Source organism: Triturus cristatus, chromosome 10, assembly GCF_964204655.1.
Source record: "Triturus cristatus chromosome 10, aTriCri1.1, whole genome shotgun sequence".
NCBI classification, from domain to species: Eukaryota; Metazoa; Chordata; class Amphibia; order Caudata; family Salamandridae; genus Triturus; species Triturus cristatus.
In genome coordinates this window covers 973,892,439-973,917,205 of record NC_140593.1, presented here as the reverse complement: position 1 = coordinate 973,917,205, position 24,767 = coordinate 973,892,439, and the positions used below count along the sequence as shown (strand labels likewise).

Below are 24,767 nucleotides of genomic sequence, written 5' to 3'. Positions count from 1 at the left end.
TATAGGCGTAATAACCTCACCTTACACTTTTATATGTGACATGTTTACCTCACAAATATCTTATGCTAACCCTGGTACAGTATTAATCTCTGTTTGTTCTTCTTGAAAAACAATAAAATACTTTGAAATAAAGAAATTAAAAAATAATTCCTTACTCTCCCAAGGTTGTCTCTCAGGTCTGGACTGAGGAACCAAAGCAACCCTGGCGAAAGTGCTCAAACCAGCCCTACTACCTTCATCTCCTCGCACTTACTCCATCCTCTGTCTTTCTCTGCTCTCTATTCTTCCTTTCTGATTGCTTCCCCGCCCTATTTCATTCTCTCTCTCTCTTAAAGCCTCTCTCCACCTGTTGCAGGTCACCTTGGGGGCTGGGGAAAGGGACCGAGGCATCAGGAGAGGCCCTGGGTGTTCAAACATTGACTTCTAGAGGCTCCAGCCCACGGGGGGAAATGCCCGGTGGAATAAATGAAAAGACCTGTCCAGCCCTGTTGTCTGTGACACGACGACAACCCCAGGATTGCCTGTGACATGACCGTGGCATGCTGCACATTGCAGAATTCCCTTAATGAATGCCAGGACAGTAATGTGCAATCTCATGGATCAGAATGCCTAAATGCCAAAGATGCTTCCATCACTTTTCAGAAAAGTATAAGCTATTCCTTACATTTTTAGTGTCCTCTTCCAGTAAAGATCCCACACAGTCTATTTCAAGAATAATAGCGCACGTGCTTGTATTTATAAATGCATAATGTGTGCACAGTTGCTGGATTAGCATACCTGGGTGCTTGTGGTTTGGGGCTCAGACCGGCCTATGATTTAGGCAGCCTATGGGAAATGTGTCGACCTATGGTATCTTTGTTTGACCAGTTGGGTCAATGTGAATAGCTGCTATTTGGGAATGACATTATGAAAGATTACGTCAATTGGTATATGGTGAGAATTCATAGGCTAATGGTAGTGAATGGTAAATGTCACCGCATAATTGTGCTCGTGAGGACATTGACCGACATCGTATGGGGCATGTCAGGGAGAGCGATGGCATTGGCTGAAATGTGAAGCGGTGTATGACCACATGATGGCAACAACTGGTGTATGTTGAGTTCACCTTGGAACACGAGGACAAGAACTCGTGTGCATTTAGTTACCCAATTGAAATAAATATATTTGAAAAAGTGGAAGCGTGCTTACCCTAAATGACTCTGGAGCATTTGAGAACATAGTGTATTTGCAGAAAATTACATTTTGATATTTGCTCTGAAATGCATTTGTTTACAGTATTGAAAAGGCATTGTTTGGTGACTAAACGGGTCTCTTTTTAATAAAAATCAAGTTACAATTTTGGGACAAAGCGACATAATTATAAAATGAAAGCTAGCATGTGGGTTCAAGAAAGTGAACGTTCTGCCAATTTCATGCTGATTTTTGTGCAAAAATGAGTTCATAAAACGACGGGCAGATCTCAGCACAGTGGGGCTTATTCACAGTTGTATGCACAAGTTCACGACCAAATGTACCTTTCTTACCGCCTGACATGAATTCACAAAGGGAATGAAATCATTGGCAGGTGGAAATGGTTATATGGTTCTGGCGTCTCCTCTATGAGTGGGAAAAAAATCTGCAATCCTGTCTCATAAATCCCATTCAGGTGGTGGAAGAGGAAATACCAAGGTGTGGTTTGCTTGGGCAGTTTGAGAACGCCTACAAACATGCACATTTGTGGGTATTTTTCTCTGTGCGCTTTCACCCTGGAAATACATGGTCACATATTTGCTTTGGCGTGGGGCTGGAGTAACTACACTTCCTGCATGGGCAGCGGAATGCCCCTCCCCCCCCCCCCCCCCAGTGATTTGCTGCGGGTACTGGAGACTGGGTTTCTCCAGCCAATAAGAGATCATGTCTGCATCATTTGACTACAGCTAAAAGACAGTGGCCACTGCTTCATTATTCAAAACATTAAATTAAGGAGGCAAAATCTGGGTTAAGATTTCATCTCCTTATGTTTTTATCGACGTGCACAGCACATTTCTTTACATTCATGCCACCAGATCCAATCCATTAATTTTGGATCAGAGCTGTGCATTCCCTTATGAGTCATGTGCCTGCAGCGAGTGTTGCTGGCTGTCAGTGCAGCATCTTATACTGCACATGACATGACTGGGATTTTGAGATTAACCAACCTGATGTGCATTCCCCCAGGCCTGCTTATACGTAAACGCAGTCAGTGTGCCACAGTTAGCTTGCATCCTCTTTCTTACCTGTGAATACTTTTTAATTCTGCACTGTTATTTCTTTTTAGATCACCAATATTCTTTCAAAAATAATAATGTTTATCCACAATCACAATAACAGATATGCTTTGCTTCAAAAACATAACATTACAGAGAATAAATTATATTTCTTTTCTCTGAACATCTTTGTTAAAAGTAGGTTATGGTTTCTTTGCTCATAAGACTTTAACATATTTTTAAAAATACCTCAGACATACCACAAAAACCACATGAAATGTCATGAAAATTATTAAGCAAAAGCTGCAAACCACTGAATTTGGCCATATTTTTATTGACTGAGCAAGCAAAAACTCACCACCTATTTCATTGCTATTGCCCTCACATATGATGCCAGAGATGATGTAAAAAATGACATCATCAGTTATCTTACTGGTGTCATCATGTCTGAAAATACATGAAATGGTGATGGATGGACTGCTTGCGAACGTCTTTGCCACCAGCAATTGCTCACGACAGCATTTCGGTCTATCATTTTTTTGCCCTCTGTGCCGCTTCATTCAGGGAACAACCACATTCAAGTCTGTCCAGTAGGAACAGTCCAAACTGACAGGCCATATCCGGTTTGAATACAAACACAAGCAGGCCCAGACCAGTTTCATTTTTGTTAGTCTTCATCAGTAAGATGTGGCTTGGATGCTTCGGAACAGTGAGCGTGGGACTCATGATGGGGCTTTCCCATTGCACGGAGGGCCTCATTTTCAAACAATGACGGTGAGGGATGGAACTTTTGCAAAGGTCTCCGCCAATAACAATCAGCAAGGGGCTCATTCCAGTCCATCATTATGCAACATTTACATGTTCCAAGCCCACACTGTACAATCCCTTCAACTGTAGGAGTCAAACGTTGGCCACACCCAGCTCCGTAGCCAGACCCCTTCCAATATGCAGGGAGCTCTGGGGTACAGGTTCTCACTATAGACCATCGACAGAGGGTTTTCGCCACACTGCTTGACCTGTGGCCAGGTCCTATGCTTTGGGGAGGAGCTGAAGTCACGAAAAAGCATTTGTTTTTCATGTGAGGTTTTTGTATTCGTGGACCCACATTTGGGAGACAAAATCACAATGTTCACTTATAGGATCTTTGAATCTGTAGGTGGATCTGCGGCTCCCCTGAGGAAAATGGCCGATCTTTTACTTTTGAAGGCAGGGCCGCCTTTCATATACACCTTCACAATCTCCCTTTGGTCAGGGGATGCTTTATGGCCACTCACTGGCGGGCAGTTTTATGTTTTTTTAGGATGCAGGCTTTGGTGCCTGCAATACTGTACAGACTACCTCAAAAAATATTGAGTTGACTTCAGCTAATCATATTCCTTATATTTTCATATAATTTAATGATTCAATAGGATTTATTTATTCCTCAAATATATTTTACTTGGGGGACTTGACAATCTATATCCCTGAACAATCCACACATTGTTGGCTACGATTTTGAATTGATTAACCCCTTATAGTTCATCCACATCTTTTAGTAAAACAGGTATTTCAAAAGCCTACTGGATGAATTCACATTACATTCCTTCATCCTAGCAGGGTAATGTTATAAATAAAAATTAGTAAAACAGAAACTAAATATTTAGGGGCATATCTCCGAAATCATTTTGGTTCCCCAAGCAATGCTCCATAAAATCCTTCTGCCAGCTGGTACAAACATCACTTGTTTGAATCATTTCCAAGTGTAACAAAGGAGAAGAAGGAAAACAATCTGTCCAAGACCTACCCATTAACTCACCAAGTTTGACAAGATCACCTCCTCAAGGAGGCTATTCCGAATGCTAAGGTATTTCTGTGTTAACACTTGTACAACCATATAATCTATAATTCTAAGGTCCCTTGACCCCTATCTGATTTATCCAAACCTGCTGAGAGATCACCTTCCCTTTATAGAAAACATCTCCCATAATTTGAAAGGCTACTTCATTTTGTCTTAAATTTTTAAAAATAATGCTGACCTTTGGAAGTAATTAATTATCCCTTAGTGACATCTGAAGGCTACTTATGGAGGATCAGTAATGACATAAGATTCTTAGACAACCCTTTATGTAATATCCAACAACCTAAAGGTGAGCTTTTAAAAATGCTTTACTGGAAAATTTAAATAGCAGAATCTAAGTGCATAAAGTTTGAGCCCTATGTGGAATAACTCGGCTAGTTATGTATGAGAACTGGTAAAAATGTATTGAAATTTGTATATACAAAATCCCAATACTTGCTCATGGGCCTACCTTCCACCTCGGAGTGAGTCAATTTAGGCCCCAAGATATGGGTTGCCAGGTATGCCCACATAAAAAAAACCTTTGCTTGCATGTTTCTGATCTCTCATTTAGTTACGGTAATTAGAAGATTCCTAATTAGATGCAGTAGATTAGGCAATACCACCATTTTCACAAACATTGATCATCGAAATGTATAATCTTGATTTTATTTACCCAGGTATTATCTAATGTAAATAACAGGCAAGGTAATTGCGGGAAGACTTGAAAATAGTCTAAGCTACTGATGATCATGCTGGGTAGGATTCCAACCCGTAATGCCACTCAAGACAGAGCCTACCCCTTTTGCAAATTAGTACTTACCATGATCCCCTAGGGAGCTGTCCACACCCAAACTGTCAGATGAGCTCCCAACCAGAAGGGCTCACAAACAATCACAGACAGGTTTAGGCCGTATTAGGTCTCGGCAGTGAGGTATAGATTCAGTCCTCTGGCACAGAGAGCAAAGGACCAATGTATGGACATATACCATGGCTCCTTTGGTGTGGTCAAACAAACACACAAATGGTTATGGGAACAATGCTTGCAAATAGTCTAATCCACTTACAATCTTTCTGGGTAGCATTCCAAGCCATTGTTTTTCATTTGCTGTACACTCTAGACAAAGTCTCATTTTACCTCCCTTCATACCTTATCACAAATCTATTTTGTCGGTTAGTCGATGGTCTTGATTACGTTTATATCCAGCACACTACCGGAAACCCATTAGCACTTCTCATTTATATCAATATTTTTATTAATCAAAACTGTTTCATCCTCAATGATTTTATACCCTAAATTCATTTTAAATACATCTATGCACCCTCAAATTATTAAAACATCTGCCTTGATGTAAGGAGAAAAGAGTAGAATGTCATCGACGTACAGACATTTTTTTCCAGTGTCCTACGTACTCTCTTTTGACCTGCACATGTTCTCACCACTGGAACTATGGAGAGTTTATAATGTTTCTCATTTCCCTGCTGCCCTTTAGATTATTTTTCTCTAACATAGTTATTCTTCACTGTCATTCAGGTTAGCCAAATAAATGGAGTTTGAAACAAGGATCCTCTTTCAGTTGTTGACGGTCAAGACTTTGGGTCTAATTATGACTCTAGCAGTGTGGGAGCGGGACTGCCATGCTGCCGCCCTGCTCCCACACTGCCAAAGTACACTGATGGCCGCCCCTCAGATTACAAGTTTCCTTGTTGTCTGGTGGGCGGTCCTTAGGCAGTCGCATGGCAGTGCATTTGAAAAAGGCACTGCAGTGGGCGAGCCAAAGCCTGTTCCTGCACGGCATGGACTCTAAAGTCCATGCCTTGCAGTAAAGGGGGTGTATGCACACCGGGGGGCACAACATGTGCCCCCCCCGCATGCATCCCCATGGCCTGAGGGGGCCCTGTAGTTTCCGCACTGCCAGCCTTTTCATGACGGGCTCACCACCATGAAAAGGCTGGCAGTGAGGAAACTCATAATATGCTTGGCGGTGCCACAACGGCCCCACCAGCATATTACTGCCTCACACTGCTGCAACACCACCTGGGAATGGCAGCTCCCTGACGATTGCAGTGGGCCTGTGGCGGTCGGACCACGAAACTCAAAATAGGGTGGTCGGACTGCTGGTGCAGCAGTAATGACCGTGCCACCACAGGTTTGGCAGTTCTAAGGACCGTCAAACTCGTAATCACCCCCTTTGTCATTTCTTGCTCATGAATCATATGCTTCATCACCACAGGTTCCCCATTTTCCACACAAGCATGGCTTTCTTTTTCATTACCTCATCAGATCTCTTAGAACCTTCAGGGAAGGGGGGCTTTCTTCAAAAAAAGCAGTTTAGTTGATTGTGCCTCTGTCCTGGTGCTCCTCCTTTGTCTTTTGTAACCACCTTTCCCAATTTGAAAATCTGGAGTGTCTGGAAGAATATTGTTTGCTTTAGGGAGTCTCCTCATCATGGTACTTCTTCTGCTATTCCTTGCCGAATTCTTAGATACACCTTCATCAACTAGTGTCTCAAATACTTCTTTAGTGATTTCTATCTGGACTTACACAGGATATTAATATTTAACTTCCCCTCACCTTAAGTGGGTTCTCCATCTATGTTATTCACTTTCCTGTCACTGGGCAATATCTGAATTCACTGTGAAGTACAGCACATTGGAAACAAGAACGTCCCACCACTCGAATACATCAGTCTGTATCCTCTGCTGCCTCTCACATTTGCTTATTGAGGAATATCTCAGCAACCTTAGCATTTTTATCCTAACCTGAAAGTAGGAAAGCAGTAGATTAATTTAACTAATTCAGCAAATTATCTTTCGACCCCAAGATAAGAAAAGATTCCTGGTTTACAGTCCTCAACCTATTTCCGATTTCCCATGGAGATAGGGACTTCAAATGAAAGCCAATACAAAGTAATGTTAAATTAAAATCACTTATTTTAACTTTTTAAAGACAAATACATTTAATTTAATGTTTAAAAATATGTAAATGAAACATAATTATTAATGTGTGATAACATATAGTAATAATCTTTTGGAAATGTAAATAGTAATGTAGATTTAATATTTAAAATCAAATTATTGATCTAAGTTAATTTAATTGTGCACATAAATAATAGTAATCATGTTTACTACATAATTAATAAATATGCATTGTATACTTTTAGGTAGGAACCTTTATATTTAAATTTTAAGAAAAATAATGTAAATTTAATTTGATATATTCAAATTATTAAATGTTTAATTCAAAATTAGGTTATTAATGCTGATGTGTTCTTTGTTTTACATTTTAAATAAATCTTTTTTAATTAATGTTCACTAATAATTATCTTTAAAAGATTTTTTATATTTTTTTAACTTTTATAAACCTTTAAACATTTCCCTATACTTTACCATAGAAAGATCTCAGCCCCGGAAACGGGGATCTCTGCCTACATGAGAAAAAGTTACAAGTTATCTAATATTTGACCCTCATATTCTCTGCTGTGAGATTTTCATGAATACTCTATCCCAAAAAGGATTCTGGACTCCCCTGAGCAGCTGCATTTTTCCAGTCCCCTGATGTTGCACTTCAAGATGTACAGACCAGAACTGGGATACGATGTGCAATGTTTATTACCTCCTTAGATGTGACTACAGAGCTGAATCCTGGTCAACACTTCTTTCTGGATTGCCAATTATGTCACCTATCAGCATGTTTTACAGCATTGGATTCAAATGCAGTTTCTTTCCTCTCCTTATTTTCACTACCAGTGTAGAAACTCCTTTCTTTCTCTGCCAAAGGTGAAGCAAAGTCCCAGTAGCCCACACACAGGCAAGTAAACAGAGAATAATGGTTACTTGTTGGTTATTATTGTATAAGTGGCTCCTTGTGTCAGTCTTATGTACTGATATAGAATGAAGGCCTGATAGTAGCAGTCTCTCTGATGGGAAAAAAGCACATCACTTTACAGAGCACATGTGACCTGGCCTGTTCAGTAGGCCTCAGGCCACAGAAGAAGTAAAAGATCTAGGGGTTCTATTAACAAACTGCGTTTCGTAGTGATTTTAGTAGTACTCCAATAGTACTAGTAACATACTACACAATGCTACTCACAATCCTAAATGTGGAAGTCGATGTTGCTGTCTATTAGATCTTTTATTTGCAGAGATCTACGCCCCCAATTTCGGAAATCACTGCACATGTAGGTACACGTTTTAGTAGTCAATGTGGGTGAGACGGGGAAGAATGGTTGGAAAATGGAGAATACTTCCTATTAAAGTGGTGGGGTTAGGAGTATAGTAAGGAGAGGTTAAAGGAGGACTAGGCAGAGGTGTATAGAGGGACATGCACATACCCATAAAGGAGTGAGTCCATTCTTATTCACAAACTGCCATTCTATAGTTACTGCCGCCACAAAAGTCCCGAAATTGTCTCAAACATACTCAAATCTAGAACTGGAGTAAGCCCAGCACCACACATGGCCAGTCCCTAGCACTACAACACCCTTCCATAGAACATGGAGACAGGGACTTAAAATGACAGCCAATAAAAACTAATGTTGAATTAAAATCACGTATTTGAACTTTTTAAAGATATGTATACATTTTATTTAATGTTTAAAAAATATGCCAATGAAACATATAATTAATTTATTATATAATATAGTATTAATCTTTTGTAAATTTAAACATTAATGTAACTTTAATATTTAAATAAAATTATTGGGCTAAGTTAATTTAATTCTGTACATAAATAATAGCAATAATGTTTACTACGGAATTAATACATTTGCATTGTGTACTTTATGTGGGAACCTTCCTATTTAAATTTTACGAAAAATATTTTTAATTTAATTTGATAGATTCAAAATGATTAAGTGTTGAATTCAAAATTAGGTTATTAACGTTGTTGTGTTTTTTACTTTGTTTTACGTTTAAAATAAATATTTTGAATTAATGTACATTAGTGTTTATCTTAAAAAGATTTTTACTACTTTTTAAACTTTAATAGACCTTTAAACATTTCCCTATACTTTATCATCGAGAGATATCAGCCCCGTTAATGGAGATCTCTGCCGACATGTGAAAAGTTACAAGTAGTATCTTTGCATTCACAAATGAAACTCCACCGCCTAAAGTTAGGGGCTGGACACGTGAAAGCTCACACTTTATAGTAAATGTACACTTGGAAATGTTTGATTTGCATAAAGTATTACAATTACTACAAAGTATTATAGTACATTTTCACATATAAATTTACTCATGTGTAAGTTTAACTTTGTGAATAGCACCATAAAAGTCTTTAAAAAAATTAACCAGGGAGAGCGCACTGGGCAGATGGCATTACTCAGAGTAGGCATTTCTGCCTTTCAATAATGAAGTCAAAAGTGAACTGTTAATAATAGCAGGTCTTGCTTTTAGGGTACATTAGAGTGTGTTATCCTTGACTATTGCCATGGAAGACTTACTTGCCCACAAGACTTTTCATGCTACAAGATCAAATGTTTTAAAATGTCTGCTGATTTCCCAAATGATAGTAAGCAGTATTCTCTGAATCCTAGAAGCTATAAATTTGACTATCCACATACAGAATTTTAACTAAGTGACAAAATGTATCAGTAAAGCCTGCATTTTCTGAGGTTTTTCCATTATCATCTCATTAGCATGGGCTTTAGTACTGCACAACTTGTGGTCATAATTAGTATTACAACTGTTTGAAATCTGAGTTACAATTAGTTTGGGAGAAGAGCGCTAGTAATTATTTTCTTTAGAAAATATAAGAAATGTCTTGCTTCCCTCAGATTGTTTAAATGTGTGTAACATAAATAAAAAACATAGCAGTAAGCAATCCCATTAGTACGTTTTTAACCCCATCCAATCGTATATATGCTTCTGTAAACCTGGTTCTCAAATACTGTACACTTATATAAGCAGAAGCATATGTATGAGATGCTGTTGTTACAGTGAAAACGTTCTCTGAATAGTGATGCTCTGTTTATGTAGGCAAATCCATGCTCTAATTAATATTTCCAAAAACATTTCATACATTACTTGGTGTGTTTCTTTTATTGCGTTCACATTCTCTCTGATTAAAATGGACATAATATCTGCTGAAGACCTAAGAGAATAAACTTCGAGAGGCATGCAGACCTCGAATTGCACCTCATAATGGCAAAAAGAAGCAAATGTAAATACTGCATGAATGGTGGAGAAAAGACAAGGTCAAAGGTCTAAAATAGTTGCAAAGTTTCCATTAGCAACTCCAGTAGGAACTCATGAGGCGAGCACCTGTTCCTAAGTTTAAAATAAATCCTGCAGGAATAGAGAAGACATGAATAGATATAGCATCTGGTTAAATCTAGTGATATTATCTGTCTTTTTACTCTTAAAGAGGGCAGGCTTAGTTTAAAATTCATATTTAAATATTGCAGCACAAGTGCAGAGCTCCTAAAAAGAGTAGGGCCTGCAAACAGTGTCCGTAGGACATAGCTGCAGCCCTTGCTCTGTGGCTACCGTGGTTGTGGGTACTATCCACGGGTCGTAAATAAAAAACAAGATTGGTGCCCTATACGTTGGCTGCAAGCCTTATCTTGGGGTGCTGCAGGCATGTTTACTTGCCACAAGCCATAACAGCAGACCAGCCTTTCACAATAGGGCTTATCCACAACCTCCTGGAAAGACTTCATAGGTGGCACTTTCCATCACCTTCTAGAAGGAGCACAGTTAACACCTCCCTTCAGAGCATTTTAAACATCTAACTGCATCTCTAATATGGTACAGGTGCATTGGAGAAGGCATTGTCTTAAGTTCCCCTGCCATATAAGGTAATGCCTTCTTTACATTGAGGTGGTGCTAAATGTACATCTGTGCACTGCATAAGAGTATAATGCTTAAGAAAAAGTCTTTGTTCATACTTACTGAGAATATTAACAATTCTGAGTCCCAGTATTTTTGAGGCATCAGAAGTTGATCCTCCATAGGCCCCTAAAGAATTAGGCGCAACATTCGGAGGACGGGGCACCAATTTTTCAATATGAACCATAATTCTAGTCATGTAAATGAGAGCAAAGTCCTCCTTATCTGACCTTGGAGAATTTCTCTTGGTACAAAATGTGGAATTACTATACTCAGGACTATTATGCTTGGTAAAATCACACTATTAACTATGTCATTTAGCTAAAAACCCTATTTTTGACTAAAACAGGAAAAACCCATGCATAATCAGCAGAAGCCAATCCTTAAAGGCAGAGGGGCCCCACCCCTTTACCTTTATACAGACACAAAGAGTGGCTGTCAGGCTGAGCAAAGGTCAGCCTTACAGACACTATTTAAGTTGAGGGCAGGCCGCCAAGCCCTATGTATGCACTAAATTCCAAGGCACCTGACTGTCTGGGTTGAACTTTGCCGGGCTGAATATTCTACAGCCCTGTGTGTGTGTGACCTCCTCATACCAGCAAAGTGCTTGGAGATCCTCCATGAGCATGAGCACTAGGAGCAAAGGGTATGAGGAAGCATCTTCAAAGTAAATGCTAATGCTGCAGGCTTTGCTCCCTCTCCCCTCCAGTGCAGCTCACTGTAGGTACCAGGGAGCACTCTTTTGGGTCCCTCTTCTCTCACTACTGCGCTGGAGGGGGTCTTGTTCCAAATTTTGAGGCCTGTGTGGTTTTCTCTCTTATCTAAACAGATGTTTTTCCGGCCCAACCCGAGCTGACTGACGCAATTGTTGGGGAAAGGACTGCATGCCTGTCGGAATCTGGAAGGTGGCTGGCTCATATTGTACTGTCTTCACAGTTAGGGTGGAGCTGTATTCTCAGGGGTACAATTTCTAGTTCTGGTTGCTTTGGGGAGAGATGGCCAGGAGGCCTCCCTTTCCCTCCATGACTTGGTCAGTTTGTCTGATATTGATTGCAATGATGATCAGACTACTCAACTACCTTATGCCCATATTGATCATCCAGAGCTTCAAAGGAGATCCCTCCTCTCCTCAGATATTTCTCCTGCTATTGCTAAGTCCAACACAGGGGGCCAGAGCAGTCCTGGTTCTTTGTTGCTCACCCATTTGGAGGACCTTCTTATAGTTGTTTTTGAGTGGGGGGTGCTGGATCCTGTCTCTTCACTAGACAAGGAGGAGGACTTGCTACAGGACCCAGACATAATGGAGTTAAAAACCACTAACTACTCTCAACCCCGGTCCATTCCCCCTATCACATCAATTAGCTATTCCTAAAGACCAAGCTTCTGGGGGCGGGTCCCTCTCCTGTCAGGGTCATTATTCGGGCAGGATGCTCCCACCCTGAATGGCCCCCATAGTTTCCTCTTACAACACAGGGAGGAGTATCGTAAAGATTCTCTAGAATTGGAGTCTGCCCCTCTAAAGACTCAGGTTGTTCTACGGAAGTTGTCTAGAATAATGGATATTATTCAGTCTTGCCTCGGGCGGTGGAGACATCACAATTAAAGAAAATCATTCAGCCATCACACAGCATAATTCCTAGTTTTCTAGTCTCTCATCTATGGTGGAAGATTTGGAAAACAGGTCATGTAGAAATAAATTGTGGGGCTTGGGTATACCAGAAGGTAGTAGTAGTAGTAATAATTTATTTATTTTTTAGTAGTAGGATATTCCAGAAGGCGCAAAAGGAGACTAATCTAAGGGCCATGTTGTTTACCTGCTTTGAGAAGCTTTTCTTGCAATGAGTGACTGGGACATGGATAGTATGATCCGAGGTTTCGGTTGTCTGGGACGCAATTAAGGCTGTTTGTCTGAGTCATACGTTGCAGTTTGCATCATATTAATGAAGGGTGTGAAATGTTGGAGGAGACTGAGGCCTGCCAAACTCTTAGTATTTTGTAATCTAACCTAGGATGTGGTATAATCGCTAGGGATGGGCCGTGGATGGAATTTCTTGTCGAACGGCTGGGGGTCCTGCAAGCCTCTCTGAGGACCTAAATACAGGACCGGGCAGTAAAAAGTGCAGAGTCAGGCACATGCTAAGTTTCAAGAGCGGTGAAGAGATGGGGCAAATGCTCTCCTCTAGAATCAAGGGCAGCTTCAGTCCAAATACTATCTTGCAGAGTATTAGTAAAAAAAGGGAGCTTGTTGTGGACCCGGTAGGCATTTCTGGCAGTTTTATCAGAGCCTTTATCGAGGGGGCTGTTTTCCCCCGCCAAGTCTCTGTATCAATTTGTTGGGCAGTATTTCCATAGCACGTTCAGTCATGTCCAGCAGTCTAATCTAGAGGCACTTATTACCCTTTCTGAGGTAAAAGCTGCCATTAGCACTCTAGGACCTGATCAGATTTCCTTAGAATATTATGGGACTTGCTCGCACATTTTGGCCCTGTTTCTTCTGAATATTTAAACTTTATAATTCGTCTGATCAGGTCCCTGGGTCATGAAGCAAGACCGATATTGTCATCTTTCCTAGAAAAGGAAAAGCCATACTCTATGTGGCTCCTATTATCCAATTTCTCTAATCAATACTGACTCAAAAATGTATACACAGATTCTGGCTAATAGGCTATCAACGGTTATTACTGGTTTGGTTGATTCAAACCAGCATGGCTTTATCCCAGGTGATGATACAACTTCACACATCAATATGGCATCACCACACTGGAGGCCGCCTCCGCTGCCGTCACCCCAGTGGGTATGATTATGCTGGACGCAGAGAAGGCTTTTGACCGGGACTCCTGGCCTTTCCTCTGGGCGGTCATGGATACCCCTGGACTTGGCTCTGGCTTCATTTTTAGAGATCGTCAACTCTATGTTGGCCTGAAAGCAAGGATCTGCTGCTCAGAATCTCTTTCCAACCCCATTGTTATCTCCCGAGGCACAGGCAGGGCTGTCTTCTTCCTCCTCAGCTGTTTACATTATACATTGATCCCTATATTCAATCTCCTAAAATGACTAAGGATATCCATCCCTTGAGAATACAGCGATTCAAGGTGAAGGTCTTAGCTTATACAGGCAAAATGGCGGCTCTAACTCCTACCCTGGCTAGGGTCTCAGGGACAGTCAAGGAGGTCGCTTAGTCACTTGATGAAGTTTCAGGTTTTAAGCTCAAATCTGACAAAATACCAGTCTTGTCTATGTTATTCCTCCCGCACAGGATACGCGATGGGTACAATCCGCTGTTATTCTGGGCTAGAATTCTTGGTTCCAATGGAGGAGAACATCGAAAACAACTACGGGAAATTATATCAACACACAATTAATATCTTGAATAAGTAGATTCGTTTGCATCTGGATCTAATAGGAAGCTATAATCTAATGAAAATGATTATCCTCCCTAGGTATTTGTAACTCTGCTGCTGTATTCCTCGTTTTCTTTCTATGGCTCTTTTCAATAAGATAGAGTCTTGTTGGCAGAAGTTTATCTGAAGTTATAGGAAGCTTCTCTGAAAGATACAGCTCATTCAGCTGCCTAAGGAACATGGCGGGGTTTCTCTCCATGTCCTGCAGCTTTTTTATCTCGCTTTGTTATTTTCCCAACTCAGTCTGTTTTTGGGCTAGGGAACGTGGGGCTAGAGTCATATGTTTGGTGACTACCTGCCATTAGGGGAATGAATAGTTCCCAGTGATGGCATAGTCATCACAATTTATTTCAAAAGAACCCAGTTCAAGACCTTAAAGGTTTTCCATTTCATCTGGAGCTCTCTCAAATAAATGTTGCCTGACACTACCTCAGTTAATCAATCTACATATTTAGGATATAATCCTCATTTACCTCTTTGTGTTCATGATAGCTTTCAGGAGATTTGGGAGAAGGCTAAACTCATTTTGGGTTGAATGTTTGAGGGATATATCTTTCTCTGCTTTGGGAATTTGCAGCAGCAGTTTTCCCTTCCCCATATGGGCTCTTATAGGTATCTGCAAGTACAACATTTTATTTCCAGTCTCAATAAAGACAAATTCAGCAGCTCCCAAAATACCCTTTTAGATCTGGAATGAAAGCTCCTGTGAAGAGAAATATCAGTCTGGTTTATACTTTAGTTTACTCTGTCGCACTGGACCAAGAGGTTGATAATAATATGCTTTGTTCCCCTCTATTGAGTTAACTTCCTAATAAAAAATATTAAAATAAATAAAAAAGAGAAACATTAGCATGCGCTTTGGGCGTAAACACTTTTGCAAGAATGAGGAAAAAAATATTTATTGAGAAGGGATCACAAAACTCTTACTAAATTGATAGCGATTGATGTTATACTGAGACTTCTGAGAAAAACTGATGGGTTGTCAATGTGGTTGCAAGATTATTTGTATAAAGTTCTGTGTGTTCCAGTGTCACAAATGTCACAGCCATTTCCTTTGCTAAATGACTTTACCTTTGAGAGAAGTTGATGCTGTGGAATGGAATACATTTAAATTCACATTGTCTTCGTAAAGATGAATGGACTGCAGCATAAGATCACAACGATATTTGAGAATAGTGAGAACACCGCTTACTAGTGGTTGGTGTGAAATGACCATGGTAATGACCTCAAAGCCTTTTGGCAGGTCAGAGATGAGGATAGTCAGTTTTTGAAGAGTGGTTGCAGAGTCATCTCACCTTTAAATTTGAGGAATAGAATCTTTTTTTAAATGAAGCTTGTTTTACTTAAACAAAAAAGGGATGCATATAAAAAGAAAAAATCGAACTTTGAAGTTTCATTTAAGAGTAAGCAGTGGTCTGTGGGAATACTACCTGCTCTTAAAAGATATTTTGGGAATGATTACCTCCTCCTTCAAGGAGTCGGTAAAATACGAATATTTTGCGACCGTAATTTGGTAGCAAAATATTCATACATCCCATTCAGTAATGTATTCCCAAATCACAATTTGTGTTTTGTACACATGTAAAAGCATTTCTGCAGTCAGAATCAAACCGATCTTCCGTTTCCAACCGCAAAATGTTTGTACATATGGCCCATAATGTGGCAGAGAAAAAGCATATGCCTAGTTACAAATGTTCCTGCTGAAAGCATTTTTTTCAAAATGTAGAAAGTCATGAAATACAAATTAAGCCTTTACATTTTTAATTTTGCCTTGCAGGCATCCCTTGTCCAATTATCGTAGCCTGGGCCATTGGGAAACTCTATTATGAAAACGAACAGTAAGTCTTTCCAATTTAAGAAATTAAAATTGTTATCTCAACAAACTGTATGCACAGCCAAGAATGACATCCACATTTGTTTTTTTATGTTTTTTGAAATAGATTGTGAATATAAATTACATGGATTATATGATATTTTTTATGAATTGTTTGTCTATGGGTGTCATCAGTTATGATGCTTAAGGCCCATTATTAATTTATTTGTGTTATTGTAAAGTGCCCTTATTTTAGAAGGGACTTATATGACTGTGGGTCTACTGTGAATTTGCCTCCTAAACCTAACGAGATCTTTTGTCTCATATAGTTTTCTACTATAACGGATCTCTCTACTATAACATAGCTCTCTACTTAAGCATTATTGTCTCCACTGGTTGACAATAACACTTGCTAATTATATCTTCCATAGTTGTAGGCAGAAGCCATAGACCAGGGCCCATAATGGGGACGGGTAATTGACATATGTTCTTGCTCGACAGGTGAGGCCCATTATGCAATTAGTGCCCACCACCCATCCCCACCCAAAAGCTTCTCACTTGAAGGTTTAGGTGAAAAAAAGCTCCATCCTACCTCGGCGTTCTTTTAACCCTTTCTCTAGCGATTTCCAGTTTACAGATGGCTGCTTGGGCTCCATCACTTTCTTTTGGTAAAGAAAAGTCATATTTGTCAAAAAAAGGAGCAAATGTGTCTTTCTATTTTTTCCCTTGAAACCTACCTGGCCAGTTAGTTTATATTCATCTATGTGCCATTTCATGTGAGGTAGCACTTACGTTTTACGAACTATAGCACTTAATCATGCTAGCATTTTAGTGCATTTCAGAAGCAGGTTACCACTTCCCAGTTTTTGCTAATCAATAAAAGCCTACAAATGCTGTGGTGAACTTTACAAGAAGCAGCTATGAGGATCAGAGTGCTGACTTTTTTTAGACTGTATAAAACACAAAAGCAATTTATTATGCAGCAGGTGCTAACTCTTTCACCTCTTGCTTGATTTCTAGAGTCCCTTCTACAAAACAAAATCAGTGGTTACCTTTTGCCTAGATACATTCAATCTAGTAGCATTTGCTGATGCTTTGGTACTCTCACTTACTGACCATAAGCACTCATTACAAGCCCTCATACCCATATCACAGAAATATAAGGCCCAAGCAAGTCTTCAAATTAACATTTACAGGTCAGAGGGATTAGTTGGTGGGTTGGAACATCACTGGTCACACATCTGCAACTCTTTACTACCTTCAGGTGAACGACAGACAGTATCAAATTCTTGGGCCCTTAGTGTCTAGTGCTCCGCTGCTTTGACAAGGTTTGCACTATAGAATTAGCACATACATAGATATATAGAGGACAATTGAAGGATGGCTATGTCCTAGCATTTCATCTTGAAAAACATCACCCGGTTTTGAGCTGATCATACAAGAATGAGTGGGTGTTCCAAGGTGGGTAAGCAACAGTCTTGTCTGACAGACCCTTCCAGGTAGCATGAACCAAACATGTAAAAGAAGGGACCAGCAGTATAAATGATCACTGTCCAGATATCTGAGAATACTGTTTTATTTAGAGATTGGATCTGGATATGTGAGGTATGTACATGAAGTATTTACGGTGCTAGGCTAGAGTGGATGATCTCTACACTAGAATGATTGCACCCTTTGTGAAAAACCCTAAAATACTTCTTCTGACATCAAAACAGTAAAAAATCAAATCTATACATGATAATTGAACTTTGAGAAATGCTGTTCTTTAGACAGTAAGTTACATATAAATTATTTTACCCACTGATCAGGTAATTATTCTGAGCTCCTTCTTGAAATCACCTATCTTAATAATAAGATTTTATCGCTGTGTCTGTTTACAACCAAGGTGTTTTCCTAGATTTTTGTTAAATTTTCCTATCAAAGTTAAGTGGGTAGCTGCATTGTGAATACATTTAGCAGTAACTCATGTGATTTTGCATTGTGTCTGTTACACAAAATTTCTAAAATTACGCCATTGCTCCATTTTCTGTAATTATACACCAGATGCTGTAAAAATTTACTATGATTCACTCCATTTACTACATATGCAAGGGAACAACACAATGTGAGCGGCTGTTGTTCATGGTGCTTTTATTTATGAAATGAAAATTAATTTTGCAAAGCGCCTTTGCCCGGAGCCATCTTGGCGCTGCCAGCAACAGAAAGACAGAAAGAGTGAGAGCAAAAACTTAAATAGAAACCTGACTGATTTTATTTTTCGTTTAAATGCATCTTCACACCAAAAATTGACATGAAGATGCATTTCAGGCTCAAACATTAACGGAAATGTGCATTTCTTGTAATTAGATGAAATCTTGTACACTTTTGACAACATTTTGCACAATAACACACAAGCAAATTACGCAAATCTTGCATATGACTAGTATACAACATCAGGGTCATTACATATTTTTTAATCCATTAAGGTAAATCCCTCCTTTAGATTAGTTGTGCACAATCATGTTGTTTTTTAAAGACTATTAGTCTTCCTCATCATAATCGTTATCGCTGTGAATGACCCACATACATACAGGAGCACTTTACAGCCCTACTTCTACAAAATATACATATGTTTGTTGTTAGACTGTTCTGCTCGATTTTCCTGGCCTTCTTGTGTTAACAAGTGATTGAATGTGACTTCAGTCTCTTACCATTCAAGCCTAGGGGTTAGAGTAGTGAATGGAGCCTATTTACTAGGCACTTCGACATGATTCTGTGCTCTTCCCCATAGATCAGGGCTTGCACACATAGCCTAGGGGATAGATTCGTTAGTATTAGGGATAACCTGTCCTGTAGTGAGGGTATTTCATGGAGCTGTGCTGAATTCAGGCCTGGTAGGCCTCAAACGGGAGAGACTCCATCTTTCTTTCTGCTTCGGCAGCTTGGGATGCTTCTAGGCCAAGAGTAATGTTTTAGTTATGAGGTGTTATTCGCTTGGAGAGAACCGGTTCAGGCCGGCCCTTATCGAAGGATTGTATTTTTCTTCATGCCGAAGACACTACATCAGGCCGGCCGGCTGGGAACGTGTCCTTGGTACGGGGAGGTACAAGAATTTGGTGGGCGGCAGGTTACGGGCCGGAATTTTCCATGAGGAAATGCACCTCTATATTAGTGAAAGTCTGAGGCAGTTACATGTTCAGTCCGTAGGCGGCATCTAGCCGTTAGCAGTAAAGCTACTACTTATTCCAGGGAAGACAGACGCCATCTTGAGGGCGGAGAAGAACTGAGAGAAAGATGCTTTCCTAACAGAATAGCCAGAGAGGAGAGAGTAGCCGATAAGGAAGAGGTCCCAGTGACTCGGAGAAGGGTGATTCCAGGCGAGCCGAGGCACAGACGAGAAGGGAGCCTAGATGACCACTGAGTGCAGGCTACATACTACTAAGGTGATGTCGACCCTTTCTTATTAGAGTGTACAACTTAATCTTTCACTTTTCTTTGCAGGTTATGTGTCATATCGTAATGTTATGTGATTGTGTATGCAATGAGTAATAAAGTATCCAGTTTGTAGTGAACCAACATGTGCTGCGTGTTCTTGTATAAGAGGGTAGCCTATTCTTCTAGTCAGCTGCGGCTACATGAACAGATGTTAACCCTGATCAGGTAAGTGGTAACTGAATAGGGGAAAGAGGAGCCCCTCAAACCTGAGAACAGGCTATGCCCGAACTGGCAATCCTTGTGTGATCTGATGAATAGTGAGACTGATTCCCTTTTTGTATGTTATGGTGATCATAGGATGAACTGTCGTATGAGACTGCCGTCTAGGTAGAGAGGTCTGGATTCGTAGGGGATCGCGAGGCCGCCGATTGTGCTGATACTGTCGTATGGGCAGAGAGGTCTGGGTTTGTATGGGACCGCGAGGCCGCCACTTGTGATACTGTCGTATGGGCAGAGAGGTCTGGGTTCGTATGGGACCGCGAGGCCACCACTTGTGATACTGTCGTATGGGCAGAGAGGTCTGGATTCGTAGGGGATCGCGAGGCCGCCGATTGTGCTGATACTGTCGTATGGGCAGAGAGGTCTGGGTTCGTATGGGACCGCGAGGCCGCCACTTGTGATACTGTCGTATGGGCAGAGAGGTCTGGGTTCGTATGGGACCGCGAGGCCGCCACTTGTGATACTGTCGTATGGGCAGAGAGGTCTGGATTCGTAGGGGATCGCGAGGCCGCCGATTGTGCTGATACTGTCGTATGGGCAGAGAGGTCTGGGTTCGTATGGGACCGCGAGGCCGCCACTTGTGATACTGTCGTATGGGCAGAGAGGTCTGGATTCGTAGGGGATCGCGAGGCCGCCACTTGTGATACTGTCGTATGGGCAGAGAGGTCTGGGTTCGTATGGGACCGCGAGGCCGCCACTTGTGATACTGTCGTATGGGCAGAGAGGTCTGGATTCGTAGGGGATCGCGAGGCCGCCGATTGTGCTGATACTGTCGTATGGGCAGAGAGGTCTGGGTTCGTATGGGACCGCGAGGCCGCCACTTGTGATACTGTCGTATGGGCAGAGAGGTCTGGATTCGTAGGGGATCGCGAGGCCGCCACTTGTGATACTGTCGTATGGGCAGAGAGGTCTGGGTTCGTATGGGACCGCGAGGCCGCCACTTGTGATACTGTCGTATGGGCAGAGAGGTCTGGATTCGTAGGGGATCGCGAGGCCGCCGATTGTGCTGATACTGTCGTATGGGCAGAGAGGTCTGGATCCGTATGGGATCGCGAGGCCGCCGATTGTGAGATCTTGGTATGCATAGTAGGAATCCCCTGTCCTTAGGTGATAGATATATGTGGTTGTAGGATTGTAAATAGGTTCTAGGGAGGGGGTAACGTTCTGGCTGGGTTAGTGAGGCTCTGATGAGCGGGTTCTATCTGATCCGAAAACCCAAGCAGAACATTTGGCGTCACGAACCGTTTACGAAACCTGTGTGCGTTGTGGTTGTATCGTGTTTGTCTTCGGCGCGTGCGTGGTTTTGTTTCTATATTATTTGTATATACCTGCATGTAGTTTTCTTTTCTCTTTCTTCTTTTTCTTTTTCTCTTTTTCTTTCTTTTCAAAGATGTTTTCTAGAAAGTCGAAATCTACTTTTAAGTTGCCCGTTGATATTCCCGGCTGGGATTCAACGCCTTATGAAGCCTTAGCCCGTGAGTGGGCTGATTCTACTGGTTTGAGTGAGAATTGGAATTCTTTTTTGGAGCTGGCGGAGCCGGCTAATGTGATTACTTGTTTACAGAAGGCACCGGTATCTAAGGGTGATGAGCTTCCCGTTTTGGGGCGCAGAGGTTGGATTGTTCTGTCTGCGTACAGGATTCTGCATGAGAGGTTGTTGAAGTTACAGAAATTGCATAAGGATGTGGAAGTGAACTTTGTTGAGATTCAGAATGCTCATACTTTGTTGCGGTGTCAAAATAAGTTGCTTGCTGACAAACTTGAGACGTACCAAACTATTGCCGAGAGGGCGGCTGTGCGAATTGCTCGTTATAAATACAAGAATCGGCGTGGTCGGGTTTCGACGCGGAAGGTGCGTCTGGTCGTGGCGAAAGCCGGACTGGATTGGAATCCTGATGAATGGGATGGTAATATCTGGACCTCGAGTGATTCTCCTTCCTCGGGTGTGGAGTCTGCCAAGCGCGAGTCCTCTCGCTCCGGCCGTGCTTGTAAATCTGCTTCTTGCGCCTCTGATGGTGCACCCCGTGATTGCGCTCGTCCTTCGAGCGGGGTCGATGCTTCTTCCACTAATTGTTCCTCTACGTGTACTGGTCGAGCTCCTTGTGATGCTCATCCCGCGGTCTCGGCGCATCCGGTTTTTCGACGGAAGGTGCAGCAGGCTCCCGGTGCTCCGAATGGTATTGCTTTAGACTCTTTGGAGGATTTTACTCAACAAGAAATTAGTGATATTTTGCAGCGATTTCGACAGCGAGTTGGTGAGCCCTTGCTCACATGGATGGTGCGCCTTTATGAACTGGGCGCTGCTGGCATTATGCTGGATGCTGGCGATTGTTTGAAGTTTTGTTCCTTGAGTTCGGATTCTACTGTACAGGACCATTTTCGTAACTTTAATGGTGGTGGTCAAATTTCTTTGCTTCAATTGGCGACTGAGGGTTGTAATCAAAAATATCCTACTGAGTCTGACTGGCCTCTGAATGACAAACCGTGGTATACTTTGCGCGATGCTGCGCAACGTCTCAAAGAGGAGGTGATGAAAACGGCAATTTTTCTAAATACTGCTGACAGGTTGCTTGATGGTTTCTTGACATCTTCTGTGCGGAATCGTATTATTCGTTCTTCCCCTGTTGCTTATAAGCAGGTCATGATCACTTTATTGATTAATCAGCCTGGTAACATGTTATCTGTGGTGCTGGAATCGGTACGCCAACTCGGTGAGTTGGGTGAGTGGTTTAAACCTGAACGGCAGTCCCGGCCTGACACTCGTACTCCTGGTGACAATAAACTTACTAGACGTGATATGTTTTTTGGTCTTATGGCCGATGGTGTGCGGAAGGAGGATATTGATGGTGAGACTACTTCTCGTTTGTGGGAAATGTTTCGCAAACGTGGCTTGGATCGAAAGGAGGGTGCCCGGCGTGTTCGGACAACTGAGTATGATCGTGGTTTTTCTGACGGTAGCGGTGATGACGACCGCCGTGGGCGCTCTGATCGTCGTGATGATCGACGTTATGCGCGTGATTTGTCCCCCCGTCGTGAGAGAGACAGGGAGAGAGAGGGGGAAAGAGAGAGGGGGAGAGATGATTATGTTAACAGCAGACGTAGAGATGATAGGGATCAATCCCCTGAGTTGAGAAGGAGAGAGGATCGACACATATTGGCCGATCGAAACCCGCAGTACAATGCAGGGAACAGTAATCCATTTCGTAATGGAGATGGATATGAACAGGAGGTATCGATACCTAGGAACCGTGAGAGTCTTTATCCTGATTTATCCTGGTACACAGAACACAATAAAAAGGACTAGGAAATAGGTCAAGCTCCAGTACACAGATGGGCTCACAGAGATAATAGACCCTATGTAGATATTGATATTTATTGGAGACATCGTAATATCCAAAGGGCCCGAGCATTGGTAGATACAGGAGTGGAGGCCACTCTTATTCATGGAAAATCAAAGAAGTTTAAAGGTCAGCCTTTTACAATTACCGGATTAGGTGGAAAGGAAACTCCCGCAGTTCAAACCTTACTTGAAATGAGAATAGGTAGAATTCCTAGAAAAGAATACTCTGTATTAGTGGTGCCACTCTTAGAATTCATAATTGGAATTGATATTTTGAAAGGAATGACTTTGCACTTAGATGATGGATGTTACCAATTTGGAACTAAACATTATATATCGTCCAGGCCTGTACGGGTTGGTCGTTTAAGAATGCCCCCCATAAAAGTTCCCCAGGCGACAAAAGTGGTTCGTCAGAAGCAGTATCGTATTCCAGGTGGTCATGAAGAGATTAGTACCACTATTCAGGAGTTGGTGGATGCAGGAGTTATAACCCCAGTTACTTCTGCTTGGAATAATCCTGTTTGGCCTGTACGTAAGAGTGATAATTCTTGGCGCATGACTGTTGATTATCGAGAATTGAATAGACACACACCCTCTTTGACTGTTGCAGTACCGGATGTTATTACCCTAATTGAAAGAATCCAGAAACATCCAGGTACATGGTATGCGCCCATTGATATTGCTAATGCTTTCTTTTCGATTCCGATTGCCCCTGAGTGTCAGGAACAATTCAGTTTTACGTGGAACGGGCGTCAGATGACGTTTAGAAGTCTTCCTCAGGGCTATGTGCATAGTCCTACGATATGTCACCGGCTGGTGGCAGAGCATCTGGCTGAGGTACCAGTTCATCCACAAATTCAGATATGTCACTATATTGATGATATTTTGATCCAAGGTGAATCACAAGAGGAAGTTCAGACCCAATTGGATAGAGTCATTGAGTGCTTGCGTGAGAAAGGTTGTAAAATCAACCCGGATAAATTACAAGGTCCGTCCCAGGCTGTGAAATTTTTGGGTATTAATTGGCATGAAGGGCACCGAGAAGTGATCCCTCAGGTTAAACAGAAAATTCTTGATTTTGCAGTTCCGAGAAATAGGAAAGAAGCCCAAAGCTTCATTGGTTTGTTTGGATTTTGGCGCCAGCATATTCCTCATTTGAGTCAAATATTGGCCCCTTTGTAACAGGTCACTCGTAAAAAGAATGCATTTGAATGGGGTAAACCACAGCAAGATGCGTTCAGTCTGGCAACAGAAGGAATTCAGCATGCTCTGGATTTATGGCCTGTATGTGATGGTGATGTGGATTTGAATGTGTCTGTACAAGGCCTTTATGCGAATTGGAGTTTGTGGCAGAAACAAGGCAAGAGTAGAGTACCGTTAGGTTTCTGGACCAAAAAGTTACCTGATGCTGGTGAGCGTTATACACCTTTTGAGAAACAGCTACTTGCTTGTTATTGGGCTCTGGTGGATACCGAGCAATTGACTTTGGGACATGATATAGTTTTGCGACCTGAAATTCCTATCATGCAGTGGGTTATGAGTTCGCCGAAAACTCACCGAATTGGACACGCTCAAGAGGCGAGTGTGATTAAATGGAAATGGTATATACAAGACAGGGCACGTGTGGGACAAAAAGGAGTTGCAT

At 41.6% G+C, this 24,767-nt stretch overlaps 1 protein-coding gene across 2 annotated transcripts in view; it reads left to right on the top strand.

The window, feature by feature from the left end:
* CRHR2 (corticotropin releasing hormone receptor 2) overlaps positions 1-24,767 on the top strand; it is a 1,438,337-nt gene that overhangs the window by 1,125,995 nt on the left and 287,575 nt on the right. For both annotated transcript variants that reach the window (XM_085628878.1, XM_085628879.1), the window contains one exon: positions 16,054-16,114. In XM_085628878.1, coding sequence (XP_085485004.1) covers positions 16,054-16,114 — 61 coding nt within the window. The remainder of the gene's footprint in view (positions 1-16,053; positions 16,115-24,767) is intronic.